This window comes from Folsomia candida, unplaced genomic scaffold, assembly GCF_002217175.1.
Source record: "Folsomia candida strain VU population unplaced genomic scaffold, ASM221717v1 Fcan01_Sc002, whole genome shotgun sequence".
NCBI lineage: Eukaryota > Metazoa > Arthropoda > Collembola > Entomobryomorpha > Isotomidae > Folsomia > Folsomia candida.
The window spans coordinates 10,591,706-10,607,709 of NW_019091194.1; the positions used below are offsets into that span (position 1 = coordinate 10,591,706).

At 44.0% G+C, this 16,004-nt stretch overlaps 7 protein-coding genes across 8 annotated transcripts; 4 read left to right on the top strand and 3 right to left on the bottom strand.

The window, feature by feature from the left end:
- Positions 1-144: 144 nt before the first annotated feature.
- On the bottom strand, positions 145-1,502 carry LOC110844515 (elongation of very long chain fatty acids protein 6). Its single transcript, XM_022090733.2, has 4 exons — positions 1,019-1,502; positions 842-961; positions 645-771; positions 145-497 (listed from the first exon to the last, which is right to left on the bottom strand). The coding sequence occupies exons 1-4, from the start codon at positions 1,369-1,371 to the stop codon at positions 216-218; spliced, it is 882 nt and encodes a 293-aa protein (XP_021946425.1). The 5' UTR covers positions 1,372-1,502; the 3' UTR covers positions 145-215.
- A 61-nt stretch (positions 1,503-1,563) lies between these two features.
- Positions 1,564-4,874, top strand: LOC110843069 (tyrosine kinase receptor Cad96Ca). The gene is made up of 5 exons (XM_022088982.2): positions 1,564-2,000; positions 2,066-2,787; positions 2,864-3,065; positions 3,123-3,589; positions 4,478-4,874. The coding sequence occupies exons 1-5, from the start codon at positions 1,958-1,960 to the stop codon at positions 4,721-4,723; spliced, it is 1,680 nt and encodes a 559-aa protein (XP_021944674.1). The 5' UTR covers positions 1,564-1,957; the 3' UTR covers positions 4,724-4,874.
- On the bottom strand, positions 4,824-6,434 carry LOC110843071 (ubiquitin thioesterase otubain-like). The gene is made up of 4 exons (XM_022088985.2): positions 6,298-6,434; positions 6,077-6,229; positions 5,692-6,006; positions 4,824-5,342 (listed from the first exon to the last, which is right to left on the bottom strand). The coding sequence occupies exons 2-4, from the start codon at positions 6,218-6,220 to the stop codon at positions 4,953-4,955; spliced, it is 849 nt and encodes a 282-aa protein (XP_021944677.1). The 5' UTR covers positions 6,221-6,229; positions 6,298-6,434; the 3' UTR covers positions 4,824-4,952.
- LOC110843070 (transcription factor E2F6) lies at positions 6,433-8,093 on the top strand. The gene is made up of 5 exons (XM_022088983.2): positions 6,433-6,812; positions 6,982-7,273; positions 7,330-7,603; positions 7,666-7,807; positions 7,868-8,093. Exons 1-5 carry the CDS (start codon positions 6,578-6,580, stop codon positions 8,023-8,025), a joined length of 1,101 nt encoding a protein of 366 aa, XP_021944675.1. The 5' UTR covers positions 6,433-6,577; the 3' UTR covers positions 8,026-8,093.
- A 138-nt stretch (positions 8,094-8,231) lies between these two features.
- On the top strand, positions 8,232-10,874 carry LOC110843127 (embryonic polarity protein dorsal). 2 transcript variants are annotated; one of them, XM_022089059.2, is made up of 8 exons: positions 8,251-8,553; positions 8,628-8,913; positions 8,989-9,132; positions 9,185-9,283; positions 9,339-9,481; positions 9,553-9,652; positions 10,341-10,442; positions 10,555-10,874. In XM_022089059.2, exons 1-8 carry the CDS (start codon positions 8,392-8,394, stop codon positions 10,851-10,853), a joined length of 1,335 nt encoding a protein of 444 aa, XP_021944751.1. In that variant the 5' UTR covers positions 8,251-8,391; the 3' UTR covers positions 10,854-10,874. The 2 variants fall into 2 exon arrangements, with proteins under 2 accessions (XP_035703295.1, XP_021944751.1); XM_035847402.1 differs by lacking the exon at positions 10,555-10,874 and having other exon boundaries at positions 8,232-8,553; positions 9,553-10,392.
- A 178-nt stretch (positions 10,875-11,052) lies between these two features.
- Positions 11,053-12,269, bottom strand: LOC110843129 (homeobox protein Nkx-2.2a). Its single transcript, XM_022089061.2, has 4 exons — positions 11,884-12,269; positions 11,647-11,789; positions 11,538-11,580; positions 11,053-11,479 (listed from the first exon to the last, which is right to left on the bottom strand). The coding sequence occupies exons 1-4, from the start codon at positions 12,171-12,173 to the stop codon at positions 11,095-11,097; spliced, it is 861 nt and encodes a 286-aa protein (XP_021944753.1). The 5' UTR covers positions 12,174-12,269; the 3' UTR covers positions 11,053-11,094.
- A 150-nt stretch (positions 12,270-12,419) lies between these two features.
- LOC110843128 (solute carrier family 35 member E2A) lies at positions 12,420-13,870 on the top strand. Its single transcript, XM_022089060.2, has 4 exons — positions 12,420-12,632; positions 12,697-12,847; positions 12,926-13,426; positions 13,485-13,870. The coding sequence occupies exons 1-4, from the start codon at positions 12,512-12,514 to the stop codon at positions 13,696-13,698; spliced, it is 987 nt and encodes a 328-aa protein (XP_021944752.1). The 5' UTR covers positions 12,420-12,511; the 3' UTR covers positions 13,699-13,870.
- The last annotated feature ends 2,134 nt before the right edge of the window (positions 13,871-16,004 follow it).

Genomic DNA, 16,004 nt, shown 5'->3' on the forward strand with positions numbered 1-16,004 from the left:
GACTTTGGACTTATGTAACCGGAATAAATGTCATTGTGTCCGTCCGTCGGTGGATACTCGGATATGATCATGATCGAGGATATGATACTTATCATGTAACCATGGAAATAATTCCAAAAACAATACTAATTTTTTACACACAAATTTCCATGGAAACAATAGCAATTTCTTTATTATTACAATAACGATTAACCTCTAAAACACCAATAAATAACTCACTCTGATTTACTTAATTTAACCTCCTTTTGACTCCTCCCCCCAGCACTCCTCCTCTTGCCATAGGCCCCCCAGAAAAACTTGGCAAACAGTGCGAAATAACTCGCATACATGACCAGCGCCAGGGTCAAGTGCTCCTCCTTAACCACGCAATCCCGGTCGGTAAACTTCAGCACCCACACGGCGTAGCAGTTGACGACGACGCCGAGGACCATTTGCGAGAGCTGTAAGAGCGTGATCAGCATGGAGATCGGACGGGGGATGCGGAGCAGGCGGAGCGACTATAGGGATTTATTAGGTTAATTGGTTGTCATGGAAATATATTTTTAATTATTTAGTTGCCATGGAAATGTTTTATAAAAATATTTCGTTGCCATGGAAATATTTTTAAAAAATATAAATAAATAGTTGTCATGGAAATTAATTACTTTGAGTCCATAATAAGAGTACATGAGGGCGTGGACGGGGTAGTTCATGACCATGAACCATCTGGAGGTGGCGTCGTAGGTGGGGTACGTGTACCACGTGTAGGTCAGCACCGTGATGTGGTGGTACCTGCGGAGTCACGTGGTGTTATAAGGTCACGTGGTTACAGGCGGGAACGTTTAAAAATTTCGAAACTCACCAATGAAGAAAGATAAGTGGCTGCTTCCTTAAAACAATAAACACGGTGTCCCCCAATTCAACGGCTTTGGACAAGGTGAAGAGCAGCCCCCAAAAAGCCGCACCCACGTTGTGGTGGTTTCTATGGTTTTACTCTAATTAATTAACTAGTCACCACACCTAATAATAATTGACTCACCTGGAACAGCAGCTCCCCCACCACCCCCCGCCCCCCTCCCCCCACAGGATAAACCCCATCTCGGGCCAGGTCCTTAAGGTCCCCCCGAGGGAAAAAAGGGCCAAAGCAAAGTTCCAAACGGTTAAAAACTTCCTTAATTCAAAGGGACGCCGATTCTTCATCAGAATTTGGATCGTGAAGATAAGCACGACGTAGATAACGGAGATGAGGATGGAGTAAGTCCAGTGGGTGGTGAACCAGGTGCGCCAAGTGGGGAGGGAATAAGTGGATTCCACTGGGGTCAGGGGGAGGAGGAGGGGGTATGAGAGGGGGGTTGAGTGGGGGTTGAGGGGGGTGTAGGTGTCAATGTCCATTTTGTGGGGAGGCGATTTCCAAAGGGGGGATGAAGATGTAGGTCAGTAGTAAAATAGTGAATGAAGTGAAGAAGTGAGAGGATGAAGAGGAGAGTCAGCCGGTGGACTAGAATTTTTTAGCAGTGAAGAGAAGTGAGTAGAGAGTTAGTTGGTTGGGAGAAAAAGTGGGTGAGCGAGTATATGACTAGTTTTGGTGGTAGTCATAGTATTTTTGGTAGTTTTTTGGGGGGTATTTTTTGGGGATACCATGGAAATTATGCCATTATTTTAAAATTACGTTGCCATGGCAATTATCGAAATGGATTTCCATGGAAACATATGCGTATGCAAAATCATGAAAATAAAAGCTTTAATAAAAAAACCCCATGGTAACCATGGCAACCTATGCACGTCTTAGGATTAGAGAGACGCCCTGAGGCATGCCCACCACACACACAAGATTGTGGACGTCTTTTCTTAACTTTCTGAAGTAACCATAGTGACGCATGTTTTATGCGGATGTTCAAAATTAAAATCCACCTGTGATTAATCGCCATGGAGATAATTAAATATTAATTTTATATACACAAATTTTGTAAAATAAAAAATGTTCCCATGGATACTCATCTTTTTTCTAATTAACCTCAAAGGTATGGAATTTATTATTTTTAAGAAAATCCGCAATTTCACCTAAAATATATCTCCATTTCCACAGTAACCACCCCCCAACAACAACTCCTCCTCCCCCTCACCCTCTCCTCCCCCCGGACCTTCCACCTGGCGACCCCCACGACCACTCCCCCAGGGACGAAAATAACCCAAATCAAGCTCTCCCCGGAATCCTCCCACTTATCCCCGAACGTAACCTACGGATTGGAGCCCAGTTTCCATGGCGACGTTTCCACCCTGTTCAAAGTGGGCGTGGACGACGGGGGGATTTATTGGGTGGGTCATAATGGGACGTATCCAAAAGTGGGGTTTTTACAACTGACCGCCCATCTCCATGGCTCCAATGTCGTGAGTAAAATGGAGGTCAGGGTCGAGTTTGGGGATACCAAAAGATTATCTCCGGCGGTGGGTGTGGTTACTAAAAAAGGGGCGGAGCTCGTGACCACGCCCCTCGCTGTTGTTACTACGCCCACAACGACTATACCAACAACGACGGAGGCCCCTCCCCCTACTTCCAAGCCCCTCCTCCTCTACATTTCCATTGGCTGCGTGATAGTCATAGTATTTTCGCTCCTCCTCTTTTTAACCTTTCGCTACCGGAACAAGAAAAGTGCTATAGTTTTGACCAAATCGTCCAATCACCATGGCGACACGACTACGACGCAGATAAGGGCCTTATCCAACCGGTATGAAGATTGTCCGAAATCTCCTGCGGGGGACCAGTGGGAGGTCCAACGGCATCGGGTCAAAATTCAGTCCATCCTGGGGGTGGGTCTTATTTTTTATTTATCCATGGGGACTTAAATTTTTATTAACTCCCCCCTGTTCCTAATTTTAAAAACAGGAAGGCTGCTTCGGCCAAGTCTGGAAGGCAAGCCTGACCACCCCGGAGGACACAATTCAAATAATAGCGGTGAAAACGTTAAAAACCACGGCCTCCCCGGGGGACAAGGACGATTTATTATCCGAATTAGCCGTATTAAAATCATTAGAGCCCTCCCATCCTAACGTTTTACGGCTCGTGGGCTGCTGCACCAGCGGAGATGGTTAATTAACCTCTTAATGACCAATATACACAAAACTAACCTTAATTTTATTTACAGCCCCCCCACTACTCCTCCTGGAGTACATCCCCCTCGGAAAACTCCAATCCTATCTCCGCTCCTCCCGTTCCGCAAACTCCACCCCTTACAACAACATCCACCCGCCCTCCACCACATTAACCTCTTCAACATTAACCTCTTACTCCCTCCAAATCTCCAAGGGGATGGACTATCTCTCGACTAAAGGAATTATCCATCGGGATTTAGCGGCGCGCAACATTCTATTACACGAAGACGGGATAACGTGTAAAATCGCGGATTTCGGGTTTGCGCGCGACGTCGCGGGGGTCGAGGGGGAGGTCTATGAGAGGAAAAGTGGGGATGGCCGGTTGCCCATTAGGTGGATGGCCCCGGAGAGTCTGTTTGACTCGGTTTTTACGAGCAAATCGGACGTTTGGAGCTTTGGGGTGCTGATGTGGGAGATTGTCACGTTGGGGTCTACGCCGTATCCTGGGATGGCTCCGGCGGTGAGGGGTTTTTTTATAGGCTTTTTAGCCCGAGTCAGGGCTTATGGAACCGTCATGTCCGTCCGTCTGTCTGTCCGGCACGATAGAGCCAAAACGGCTGAACCGATTGACTTGAAATTTTTACCATATGCATATTGGACAAAGTTAGGAAACGAGTTCGAAGATGGGCGAAATCGGTCCAGTTGTTGACCGGTGGGGGTCATCGGAGTGGGTGGGGTCTTATGCACCAAAATTTCAAAATTGTTGTAGAGAGCTGAAATTTGGTACAGAGGTTGCTAATGGCTCCTAATAGAAAAAAATAACTTCAGGTTGGAAAAATTTTCATCATGAGTGACCCTATGGGGTGACCCATACCGATTTTTAGAAATTGTTTTAAAAACATGAAATCCGGCACAATGATACTTAATGACTGCTAATTAAAGAATATGAAGTTAAAAGTGAACAAAGTGCAACCAGACCAAAGTGAACAGAGTGCAATCAGTATGGGGTGACCCATACTGATTTTTAAAAATCGTTATATCGAGCTGAAATTTGATTAGGAGGCTGAATAGCACATACATACAGCTTAGAACTTCAGGATGTTAAAGAAGCCACTGGTCATGGTGGTCAAGGCACATGATTTGTAACTAATTCAAGAATTTGGTACCAAATAATAGAAACTATCTAACAAACTTTTAACCATCCACAACACGGAAGATGATGATATTATGTCGGTCAGTTCGGAAAAGAATTTAGAAGCGGGCTCTGACTTATTGATTGACTATGTCCCTGACTCGGGCTATATGGAGTCTGCACTGTAGGTTTTTTAGACTATAAATACAAAATTTTACTATTTTAGGCTAAATTTATAGTATTTTAGACTAAAATACTAAATATGCTAATTAATAGGCGGTGATCTCCTCCCTCCGCTCTGGCCACCGCCTGGAAAAACCGCCCCACTGCAAGCGAGAGTTATACAACATAATGTTTTACTGTTGGAACGATGACCCTTCGGCGCGGCCGAGTTTTTCTAACCTGACCGCGTTTCTGTCCGAGCTGATCGAGGAGGACATGGAGTACATCCAGATGGACTTGTTTCCAGAACATTCTTATGTTAATGTCACTTCGGGGGAGGCGGGGGAGGAGAGGGTGTGAGTTTTTTTATGGTTTTTATGGGGAGAGAGGTTAATAAAGTGAGAAAAATTGAAAAAATAATAACGAGAGGGAGGGGTTAATTAACCTGTTTTTGACTGTGTATTTTTTTATATTATGAGAAAAATTTATTAAACAAAATTTTGTATTACAATCACTTTACCATCTCGAGAGGTTAATATTAACCATCATTTTCATACCAAAATTTTGAAATATTACCCACTAGAAAAGGTTAATAAATCAAATCATAGTGCCCCGGCCTATAAAGCAAAACAATAGGATATTCCCCCTCCCCCTCTGGAAACAGGTGCTCCACGAGCTCCTCACTATCCTCCCCCCTGTCCATGTAGATGATTTTGATCCCCACTCCTAACACCGCAGCCAGTGCGGAGATTTGTAAATGGTCCGCCTCCTTCCCCATGGGTTCCACTTCGAGTTTGGTGAATTCCTCCATCGTGGGGGCCGTGGTGAGGAAATTGGAGTAAAAGGAAGAGTTCCGAGTGAGTTCGGCAGCGGTGAGGATGCGGAGGAAGACCGTGAGGTAGTCGCACGTCGCGGGGGAGGTGAAGTAGAGAGAGGGGAGGTCCAGTGGTGGGGTTGAGGTGGTGAGGGTGGAGAGGGACTAGGGAGAGAGAAGATGTTAGAAAATTTGAGTAATGGGGGTGTTCACGTTGGGTGGTGAGGTGGGGTTTTTGTGGGGAAATTTAGGCGTGAACACCCCTAATATAGTTTTAAAATGTGGGGAGAGAAAAATGGTGGGATTGTGAGTAATGGGGGTGTTCACGTCGGTTTGTAGGGTAGTTTTTCGATGGGTTTTTGCACTAAAATCTCGGCGTGAACACCCCTAATATTTTCGATAAATAAGTTTAACAATGGGGGTGTTCACGACGCTTCCCAACGAATATTTCCACTGTGACCCACCTCTAACTCAATGACGTGAACACCCCCAATATAAAACCAACCAAACCTACCTCCCCAAAGTGGTCATAGAAATCCTCCACGGTGAACTGGGTATACCCCGCTTCCACCAAGACCCCCTTCCACGACTTCCACTTGTCCTCCAATTTCTTGTGGAACTCCTCCCCCTCGCAGCCCACCTCAAACAGCCTAAAAAGCACGGCCCTGTAGAAGCAGTTCCCGTCCGGCCGGGTCCTCCTGATTTTCGTGAAGGTCTTGCAGATCGTGTGCACTTTGGAGGTGTAAATCGGGTCGGAGGTGTAGAGCGGGAGGAGGGTCGGACCCAGGGGGAGTGGGTGGGGGGTGATGAGGGGCGTGGTGGTTGTTATCTAAGGAATTTATTAAGTGATTTATTGTTGGCATGGAAATAAGTTTATAATGAGAAATGAGTAAATTTACTTCGAGTTCAATTTCCTGGGTCTGTTTGATTGTGAGGTCGTCCTGTTCGGAGGGGGTCAGCGAGGTGGTTACCATAGAAGAGGGGGTGGTAGGATCGTCGTGTGTGGGGGGGGATGGCGGTGGGGTCGTAGTGGGGGGATCCATTTTTAATTACTATTCAAAGTGGAGAAAGTTAATGTGAAAAAACTATGGAAAAATTGAATTTTGCGGTGGAAATCTACCCGAAAGTAGGACCAAAGTGGTGATTTTTCAAAGGGGCTGAGAGGAAGAGTGAGATGATCCGATTTGTTGATTTGACCCAAAAAAGTGGTCCTCATCCCTTCAGCCGTGTGTTTGAACTACTGTGAACCTTCCTCTGTCTCTAAACTTTTCCCTCCAACACACCACCACCACCATTCATCCTTCTTCTCTCTCTTCCATCACCACAACCATCCACAAATCCACCCTTCTACATTTCATTCACTGACTTTTCTCTCTCAATTTCCAAATAAAAAAACAACCATGCCCCGCTTGAAACAGCCGATAATCCCGAAGCAGATTTACCCCTCTGACCCTCCACCCCCTTCCACCACCCCACTAACCACCGACCTGCTCCCCCACACCTTCACCACCCCGACGAAAACGACGGTGGAGTTCTTCGAAGCAGGCGAGGCTCTGTTGTTATTGGGATCCGCCAAAGGGTCCTCCGCAGGGAAACAGCAAGAAGAAAGGGAGGTCAACTCCAGGACCCCAGTTGGTATGACTACAGTAATTACCATCAGTGGCCGCGGAACAATGTCCCCAGGGGTATTCGGTGTCCCTGTTATACAAACCCCTGCCTATCCTACAATGTCCCCACACCATCCGCGGCCACTGATTACCACCACCACCACCACCAGAATTAATAACCTTAATTCTCCCCGTAGGCCAAGGAATCCTGCGCCGCACCCCAAAGAAACCCGACGCCAAGCGGAAACTCGACCTCGACTCCCATCCCTCCTCCACCACTAATTCCAGCAAAAAAACCCGGATCGACTCCTCCCTCTCCGCACTGACAAAACGCTTCGTGACTCTAATCCCCGAGGGCGGCGGAAGCCTCGACCTAAACTCTGCCGCAAAGTCCCTGCAGGTCCAGAAAAGGAGAATCTACGACATCACCAACGTCCTCGAGGGGATTGGTGTACTCACGAAAAAGAGCAAAAATAACATTCAGTGGAGGTATTTACACTAATTTATTCACCATTTTTCACTAAATTAACGACTGGTTTCCATAGCGACAAATTATCTACTCCCACTACGCACCCCTCCACCCGAGCCTCCGAACTCCGCCGGCTCCAGGAGTCCATCTCTGTCCTCGAACAGCACGAGGACAAACTCGATAATTGGTTGTTGACCCTGGAGAACAATTTAAAGTCCTTTTCGGATGATAAGCGATGGGGGTACTTGACCCATGCGGATATCCGGTCGATCCCGCAGTATAAGGAGATGACGTTGTTGCTTATCAAGGCACCGCCGAGCACGAGCTTGACCGTGCCCCCGAAGGAGGAGGTATGGACACGATTTAGTGGGTTGTGGGAAAGGGGGTGATTTATTTTGTGTGTGATTTCCAGGGCCTGCAGATGCACCTGAAATCCGAGGGTGGGGAGATTGGGGTGTATCTCTGTCCGGAGGGGAGGGAGATGGAGTTGGAGGCGGTGGGGAGTAGTAATAGTGAGATCGCGACGACGAGTTCCGCCACGTCCGATCAGTTTGGTAATTGTCACGTAGTTTATTATTTATTAGAAAAAAACGCTAAATAAATGTATTTCATAGACCTCTCCCTCTCCAAATTCCTGGAACTCGAAGAGCTCGACGAGAACCTAGAGAACCATCCCCAACCAAACTCCACTTCCTCCTCCGCAGCCGGGACGTCCTTGTACCCCTTCGCCTACGCCAACGACGAGGGGTTGTCCAATCTGTTTATTTATTGAGTTTTTTCTATTTTTATTGTAATTTTTGTGAGTAAGGAGTGCATGAAATATATATTTAATTGTTTGGATATGGTAAAATTCTTCGTTATTCTCACCTAAGAAAAAGCAGAGCACACACATGTTCACAAAAAACCCGCACAAACCTGCTATCGCTGAAATCCTTGGGAAATACAGCACTTCCTTATATAATACGAGTAGTGTACAGCTCATCTGCTGGCTCTCTGGGAATCTCCAAAAAAAAACTCACCACAGAGGAGAGAGTCGTAATACACGGTAGTAGTAAGTTAGGCAGTCTCCGTGGTGACGCAATTCCTCGCTCCACACACACAAATTGTGTAATTATTTTGGTGCTATTATATTACAACCATGACCCACCACGGTCAACAACTGCACCTCCCCATCGTAAAAATCCTCGAGGAACCCGCCGCCAAAGCCCTCCGATTCCGTTACGAGTGCGAAGGGCGGTCCGCGGGGTCGCTGCCTGGTGCGACGAGCACCCATGAGAAGAAGACCTTCCCAAGGATTCAGGTGAGGTTACTAATATTTTTCTTGGTTTTTAGTTTCCACAACAATTATCCACCTTCTCTCTCTTCTCTCTTCAGGTGCTCCCCCCCACCACTCAAAATTCTCCCCACCTTCACCCACCCCTCACCAAAGGCGTGGTGGTGGTCTCCTGCGTGACAGTGGAGCCCCCCCACCGCCCCCACCCCCACAACCTCGTGGGAAAGGAGGGCTGCAAAAAAGGCGTGTGCACGATGGAGCTCTCAACTTCAGAGAGTGGAGAAATGATCACGGAGTTCTCTAATTTGGGGATCCAGTGCGTGAAGAAAAAGGACATCGAGGAGAGTCTCAGGGTCAGGGAGGAGATCAGGGTGGATCCCTTCAGGAGTTAGTTAATTACTCTTTTTTTTAGGTGGAATTTCCTCAATTTACAACTAATTTACAATTAATAATCCCCCACAGCCGGCTTCACCCACAAAACGCAACCGGGCTCCATCGACCTCAACGCCCTCCGGCTCTGTTTCCAAGTGTTCCTCGAAGGGCCGGAGCGGGGCCAGTTTAAAATTCCCCTCAAACCCGTCGTTTCCGAGGCGATCTACGATAAAAGTATGCTATTTTATTAATTACCGTGAATAATACTAAACTATAATTTCTGCAGAGGCGATAAACGACCTCACGATAATGAAGCTGTCCGAGTGCACCTCGCCCGTCCTGGGAAACAAGGAGATCATCATGCTGTGTGATAAGGTGTCCAAAGGTGGGTCCTAAATTAACCTCTTCGCTACCAATAACTAAATAAATCGTATCCTTAGACGACATCGAAATCCGATTTTACGAGACGACCCCCACCGCCCCCCACACCACTTTGTGGGAAGCCTTTGCGGACTTCCAACCCTCGGATGTTCACAAGCAGTACGCCATCACTTTTAGAACACCGGCGTATCGGGATTTGGAGGTTAATCACTTAAAAATCACTTACAACTCTCATATTAACCTCTCCTTGACCAAATTTTTCTAAAATTCTAGATAACCACCCCCACGACCTCCACCTATATCCAACTGCGCTGCCCCTCCAAGGACACCACCTCCCTCCCGCGAATGTTTGAGTTCACCCCGATCGCTTCAGGTATACACTTCTGGCCCCACAATAATTTGGGTAAACGTCGAAAGGTTAATTTAGAAGAGGCGATAGACTCGGAAGACTATGGTTTGTTGGGGGACGTTCTGCAAGAGCCAATCAGCGGCCAGGATGAGACAGAGGGCGTGTACGATTTAGATTTGGAATTAGTTAGGCAGTTGGCGATTGGCGGTGGGTTGGGTGGAGGGGAGGGGCTAGACCTACAGCAAGAACAGCAATTGGCTGTTGAATATTTGGATAAAACTGATCAGCCAATGGACACGTCTGATGATCTGGAAGCTCCTCCTAATCCACCGCCACGCCCTCCAAAATCACCTACGGCCCCTCCATTAACCTCTCCACCGCCGAATTTGCCTCCTAAGAAATCCACGACTCCCGTTAAAAATAAAAATTTTTTCAAGTCCCTATTTTCAAAATCCCCTAAAAAAGTGGGTGTAACTACTAACCCCCCAGAAATCACGGAATCCCAGCAGATCCTGGAGGATTTAGACTCCATCCTAGCCATAGAATCCGTAGAGCAGTATGCTTTATACACGGATCACAACGTTCCCAAGGCAACGTTGTCTGAATGCGATGATTTTAGTTTGAGGGGGCGTAACAATAATTAACCTTTTTTTATTTAAATTATTATTTGCTAATTTTTTTTGTGTGGGTGTGGTTTTGTTTAAAAATCCAGACCTCTCGGACGGTTTGCAGCAACAGACTAAAAGAAAACGTTGGGTTAATAATTCACAAAGGATTGAAAATCATTTATTGGGTGCTGGAGCGGTTAATAAGTGTGAGTTTTATTTTATTTTCACGCTTTTTTTTGTTTTTTTTTCGCTTTTTTGGGTGAAAGTGGGTGTGGTTTTTGCTTGAAATGAGATAAATAAATCCATATGTTTTTTCAGTCCAAACTCCTCCCCCTCCAGCTCCTCCCCCTTTGTTGTCCCCCCTTTTAATCCCTGCTTTACCAAATATACCTCCAAATTTTGCCTACCCTCAGCAACAGTATTACCATCAGTCGTCGTCGTCACCACAGCAACAGCAGCAGCAACAGCCGATTAAACAAGAATATTACGATTATTATGATGATAAACCCATGTTAGATTTTAGCAATATTTCGTTGCCTAATTTATCTGATGTTAATTTGTCGTTGTTAGAGTCGCATTTGAGCGAGAATTTCAGCGAGAGGTTGGATTTGGGGTAATAAATTTTTTGTGCTTTTTTATGGGAGTGGGAAGTGTGGGTGGAATTATTTGGGTGGAATTGGCATAAAAATTGGCGTGCTGAAAATTGGCATGAAAATTGGCATGAAATTGACACACGATTAGCATATGCGAAATTAGCGTGCTAAAATTGGCACAAATTTTGGCACAGAAATTGGCACACGCCAAAATCAGCACAACTCATTCTCGAAAACAAATTTATTCCCTTTAATCTCAATAAAATCACCCCTGTTTAGTTTTATACCGATGATTCTGGAACCAAATTTTGACCTGCGTGGGGCTTAATTTAACCTCCATGGCGAGTGCCTCTCTCTCCGCCGCGCTCAAATACCGCTGCGTCCTAAACCTGGATTCCAACGAGTGAATTTGACTTTTGGTGAATAAAATCCTCCGTTTCCTTGGCGACTTTTTCTTTGAACATGTCGAATTCGTGGAGGAATTTGAATCCTGTCGTGGAAGGTGATGTGACGATAGGGATGAAGAAGAAGAGGGGGTGTGGTTCGCCGTACGGGGTAAATAATCATCTTTTAGGATTATATGCTGGGGGTAGAGGTGGTGATGGGGGGTGGTGGGGGTAGAAGTGGGGTCGTGGTGTGGGGGGGTTAACCTATGGATTTTATAATTTGGTTGTCATGGTGATTTAAAAAAATTAATAAAAAAATTACCTATTAAAATCCAATGGCAACTCGTCTTGTAGAATTTCCCCGTCTTAAAATTAAAATAAAACGCACCTAAGAATTTTATTTTATTTAAAATTAAAATAATAAAACATACCCCATCCGTTGCCATGCCGATTATTATCAAAATTATGCTGTTGCCATGACAACTTATTATCAGGTAAATCGAGTATATCTCGAACATTGAATCCTGTTGTCGTATGATTTCGATTGTAATTGTTCGGACGCAGCTCGATTATTCTACGTTATCAGAAATAAAAGATAAGCGCTTATCCTTGAACTTGTCCCATGGCAACATTAATTTTTTATTATTTTTTATTTAAAAAAAAAATACCTCAACTGCTGAACGTCCTCCTGGACCACCCCCACCGGATCCGCACCCCCACCCCCACCATTATTATTATCGTAAATGCTCCCCCCGCCACTCCCACTCTCCCCCCCGCTGGAGTTGCCATGGATACTGGACTCTTCTAAAACCTCTCTTTTTAACTCTGCATAAGTGATGGGTGGAGGGATTTCCTGACCTCGAGAGTAATAATAATAGTCGTCATAGTAATAATCCTCGGATATTTGCGGATAAAATAAATTGGCGGATTGGCTTTGGTACTGCTGGAAAATGGACATTTTTAAATCGCAGTAAATTTGGTGGGCACTCAAACTAACTGCGATTTCTCTGTGACGGTGACGAGTGGAGAGTGGCGAGTCCGGGGGGGTGACCACCGTTGTCATGGAAAAAGAGTTGAGTAATTATTTAATTGGTTTTTGATTAGATTAGATATGTTGGGCAATTTAGTGATTAAATTAAAAAGATTGTTGCCATGGTTACGGATTTCATACGTTTTTTTGTCTTTGTCTCCATGGTGTCTCATCACCCCGTGGATTTAAATTTCCACCGTGGGAATTACACATCACCAGTTTTTTTAATCACCATGTGAACCGAGTTTTTTAAAATAAAATAAAAAATGCCCCCCACGACGACACGCCCCCTGATATTTCTACTTTTATGGTACGCATTCTCCGCCCTGACCCTGTTTTTAAACAAGTACATCCTCTCGGAAAAGGGGGGCGACCCCACGTTGCTAGGTGATTTTTTTATTAATTGGTAATTATTTAATTGCTATTATTTAATCGGTAATTATTAATAAAGGGACGACCCAAATGCTGATGACCCTCACGTGCGGCTACGTCCAGATGCACTATCCCCTCGGGATGACCACCAGCTCGTCGACGACTGGTCTCCATGGAAACGTGAGACCCTCGAAATTCAGGAGGCACATGCTCCTCGTGGGGACCATGCGGTGGGTTAATCGTTGTTTTTAATTAGTAATTTTTAATCGGTATAATCACCAATTAAACCAATTAAAACCAACCCACAGCTTCCTCACGGTCCTCCTCGGCCTAATCTCCCTCCGATGGATCCCCCCCTCATTCACGGAAACAATCAAATCCTCCGCCCCCCTCTTCACCGTCATGATCTCCTATTTACTATTAGGTGAAAAGACCTCCCTCTTGGTCGGCCTTAGCCTCGTCCCCGTCATGTCCGGCCTCGCTTTGTGCTCATTCTACGAAATAGAGTTTAACCTCACGGGCTTCCTCGCCGCCATGGGCGCAAACTTCACCGAGTGCTTGCAGAACGTGTATAGTAAATTACTCATAAGCGGCGGTTCAGCGGGTCAATCGGGGCGCTGCACCCCCGCCCAACTCCAATTTTACACCTCCCTCGCTTCTATGATAATACAAATCCCCACGGCGTGGATTCTAGTCGAAAATTTGGACTTTCACCTGTTTCCATGGTTTGTGCTGAACGGGGTGTTTTTCCATTTTCAATCCATAACTGCGTACGTGCTGATGGATTATATCTCCCCGGTGACTCATAGGTGATTATTTTTAATTGGGATTATTTTTTGGTGATTAATTGTGGTGATTATTTTGCAGCGTTGCCAACACGACGAAGCGCGCCCTTCTAATATTGCTATCTTTATATTTATACAATAAACAATTGACGCTGACAAGTTCCGTGGGGTTGGTCGTGCTGTTTATGGGCGTGGTCCTTTATAATGAGGCCAAAAAGGTGCACCTCGTGGGGGGTGGGGGGGAGCAGGAGGTGCCATTGGTGGGGATGGAATATGGTGATAAAAATTGTGCATAGTAGTGAGTTGTCATGGGGATTGGATTTTTGTGGAAATTGTATATTGTCATGGAAACAGTATTATAGGAATAAAATGTTTTATTTTTTATGAGGGAATATTGTAATGGGGTTGCCATGGAGATTTTATTTTGTGAATTTGTGATCGAAAATAAAAAGTTTAATAATGAACAAAGCTTTAAAAAATCTAAATACATTTTTAGCACGCCAAATCTGTGTGCCAAAATGTTTGCCAATTTTAGCATTTTCTTTTAGCGTGCCAATATTAGTGCCAATTTAACCGCTTTCTGTGTGGGTTTCTGATTTTTTTCGCATTATTGTTTACAAACAATAATTCGTCTAATAAGACGTCCCCGGTTCCCTGTTCCGCAAAAAAACACGTTGCTATGGAAATTTGAATATTGCATCGGAATTTTAACTTGAACATGTTAACTTGACATTTAACTTGAACATTTGCTTGTCGACTGGCATGAGTTTCCGAGATATCACGCTCACTTCAAGCCCTACTCAGTTAAAAGTTATTTCCCTCGCGAGGAAATTGTATAAATTGTCATGGAAACAGTATTATAGGAATAAATGTTTTATTTTTTTGAGTGAATGGGGTTGCCGTGGAGATTCGTTTTTTTTCTGCGATCGAAAAGACAAAAGTTTTAATGACAAATTCTCTGAATAAACTAATTCTTAAAAAAAACTTAGGCGAGGCTTGCTGAAAAGAAGAAAACAAGGTTTTATCATCTAAAATAATATGCCAAATCAATGTTCATCTCAAAATGAATTTTTATGTTTTCAGGGTTGTAATTCTGAAGACAAATTGGGTTTAATTTTTGAAATCGGGTTAAAATTCGAAAAGTTACAGCGTTTTTCTAAGGCGAGACCCAAACGTAACCATGCACCCAAAAAAAATACGTGCATGGTTACGGCGAAGCCATAGTATGCAGTTAAGTGCCCACCTCAAAACAGTCAGATAAGATTGTGAGAGAACCATACGTCGTAGAGACATGCGGTTTCGACAAATGGGTAGTAAATTCTGTGTAGTATTGTTTATAGATCTCTGGGCTTAATCGGTTCATAACTTCATGGTGTAATTCTCGTTTTAGTGACTTTTTTTTCTGTATCTCAAAATATTCCGCTGAAAGTGAAAAATCGGCAAAGGGGAATCGAAAGGGCTTAAAAAATTATTAAGATCATTCTTTATGGTCATGAAAATCGGATGTAAAATGACGAAGTTATGGAGGTTTGAAATTTTTAAAATTCAGTTGTTACATGCATAGCAACTTAGGGAAAGAAATTATTTACATGTAAATGATGTGTAAATGATTATATAAGCCCGAGCCAGGGCTTCTATAATCTAATAAAAAAGATACATTTTTATAATTGCCAAAATTTAATTTAGTTAAAATATAAGGTTGGATGGAAAAATTGGTGAAGGAGGCGAAATTATTAGTATTAAATAAAGTTAATTAGGGTAAATAATCAAATTTAGAGAAAAACAAGTGAAATTATGGAAATATTGGAAAAATTATGGAAATTCCTTAAGAAATATGGAGAAAATCTTACCCCCTCCTATTACTTACCTTAGATTAATCGTGAAAACACTTTTACAAATTATTTTAGTAATAATCTTGAAACTTGAAAAAATAACTTCCTCACGAAAGGAAATTCAATCGTCGACTGGAGCAGCCCGTGAGCTGAACGTGATCCGGGAAGATGGCGGCGGTCAGCAGACAGGACAGCAAGCAGGCAATCAGTGTCGCTTGCCTGACGTCTTTCCCGGATCACGCTCAGCCTTCTGCTCAGTCGACGAACAGGAACAGGAACTTTTCAATCCCGGAATTTGCCAACGCCAATGTAAGGACTTCGATGCGTTTCATTTCAACCAGACGCTATAAAATACGGTCAAAAATGAAATTAATTTCGCGATGAGAATTATTTCAAACTTAATTTATACAAATGGTTCGATATAAATCTAGTGAATTTTATGGAATTTAACGCTAGAAATTAAATATTTATAGCCGCCTTCTGGTAGGGCTGAGAGTGCCACCAGAAAAGCTGCATCCAAACCTAATATTTTTCATTAATTAAAATCCCATTCTCAGAACATCCGTGTTGCAATCGGTCGTGTCACTCCGCTATAGAAGAATTCACCACGTATGTATATAGTGAAATTGATAAAAAGAATGGGAAGGTTGGAGCTATATTTATTGATTTAAAAGACGCTTTCTCCAGCATTTCTCATGACAAACTAACTAGGAAGCTGGCTCAACAATTTAAATTAAGCAAGCAATTAGTAAATTTAATTTTTAACAACT

Coding starts and splice junctions, on each gene's coding strand:
- LOC110844515 (XM_022090733.2), bottom strand. CDS start 1,371: ATGGACATTGACACCTACACCCCCCTCAACCCCCACTCAACCCCCCTC. Junction 962..1,018: donor TGGGGGAGCTGCTGTTCCAG/GTGAGTCAATTA, acceptor GTAAAACCATAG/AAACCACCACAACGTGGGTG. Junction 772..841: donor CCACTTATCTTTCTTCATTG/GTGAGTTTCGAA, acceptor GTGACTCCGCAG/GTACCACCACATCACGGTGC.
- LOC110843128 (XM_022089060.2), top strand. CDS start 12,512: ATGCCCCCCACGACGACACGCCCCCTGATATTTCTACTTTTATGGTAC. Junction 12,848..12,925: donor CTCCTCGTGGGGACCATGCG/GTGGGTTAATCG, acceptor ACCAACCCACAG/CTTCCTCACGGTCCTCCTCG. Junction 13,427..13,484: donor ATCTCCCCGGTGACTCATAG/GTGATTATTTTT, acceptor ATTATTTTGCAG/CGTTGCCAACACGACGAAGC.
- LOC110843070 (XM_022088983.2), top strand. CDS start 6,578: ATGCCCCGCTTGAAACAGCCGATAATCCCGAAGCAGATTTACCCCTCT. Junction 6,813..6,981: donor CAACTCCAGGACCCCAGTTG/GTATGACTACAG, acceptor TTCTCCCCGTAG/GCCAAGGAATCCTGCGCCGC. Junction 7,808..7,867: donor CGCCACGTCCGATCAGTTTG/GTAATTGTCACG, acceptor TGTATTTCATAG/ACCTCTCCCTCTCCAAATTC.
- LOC110843129 (XM_022089061.2), bottom strand. CDS start 12,173: ATGTCCATTTTCCAGCAGTACCAAAGCCAATCCGCCAATTTATTTTAT. Junction 11,790..11,883: donor GAGGACGTTCAGCAGTTGAG/GTATTTTTTTTT, acceptor CTGATAACGTAG/AATAATCGAGCTGCGTCCGA. Junction 11,480..11,537: donor TTGCCATTGGATTTTAATAG/GTAATTTTTTTA, acceptor TAAAATCCATAG/GTTAACCCCCCCACACCACG.
- LOC110843127 (XM_035847402.1), top strand. CDS start 8,392: ATGACCCACCACGGTCAACAACTGCACCTCCCCATCGTAAAAATCCTC. Junction 8,914..8,988: donor CAGGGTGGATCCCTTCAGGA/GTTAGTTAATTA, acceptor AATCCCCCACAG/CCGGCTTCACCCACAAAACG. Junction 9,133..9,184: donor CGAGGCGATCTACGATAAAA/GTATGCTATTTT, acceptor TAATTTCTGCAG/AGGCGATAAACGACCTCACG.
- LOC110843069 (XM_022088982.2), top strand. CDS start 1,958: ATGTTCCCATGGATACTCATCTTTTTTCTAATTAACCTCAAAG. Junction 3,066..3,122: donor CTGCTGCACCAGCGGAGATG/GTTAATTAACCT, acceptor TTTTATTTACAG/CCCCCCCACTACTCCTCCTG. Junction 3,590..4,477: donor ATCCTGGGATGGCTCCGGCG/GTGAGGGGTTTT, acceptor GCTAATTAATAG/GCGGTGATCTCCTCCCTCCG.
- LOC110843071 (XM_022088985.2), bottom strand. CDS start 6,220: ATGGATCCCCCCACTACGACCCCACCGCCATCCCCCCCCACACACGAC. Junction 6,007..6,076: donor CCCAGGAAATTGAACTCGAA/GTAAATTTACTC, acceptor TAAATTCCTTAG/ATAACAACCACCACGCCCCT. Junction 5,343..5,691: donor TCTATGACCACTTTGGGGAG/GTAGGTTTGGTT, acceptor CTCTCTCCCTAG/TCCCTCTCCACCCTCACCAC.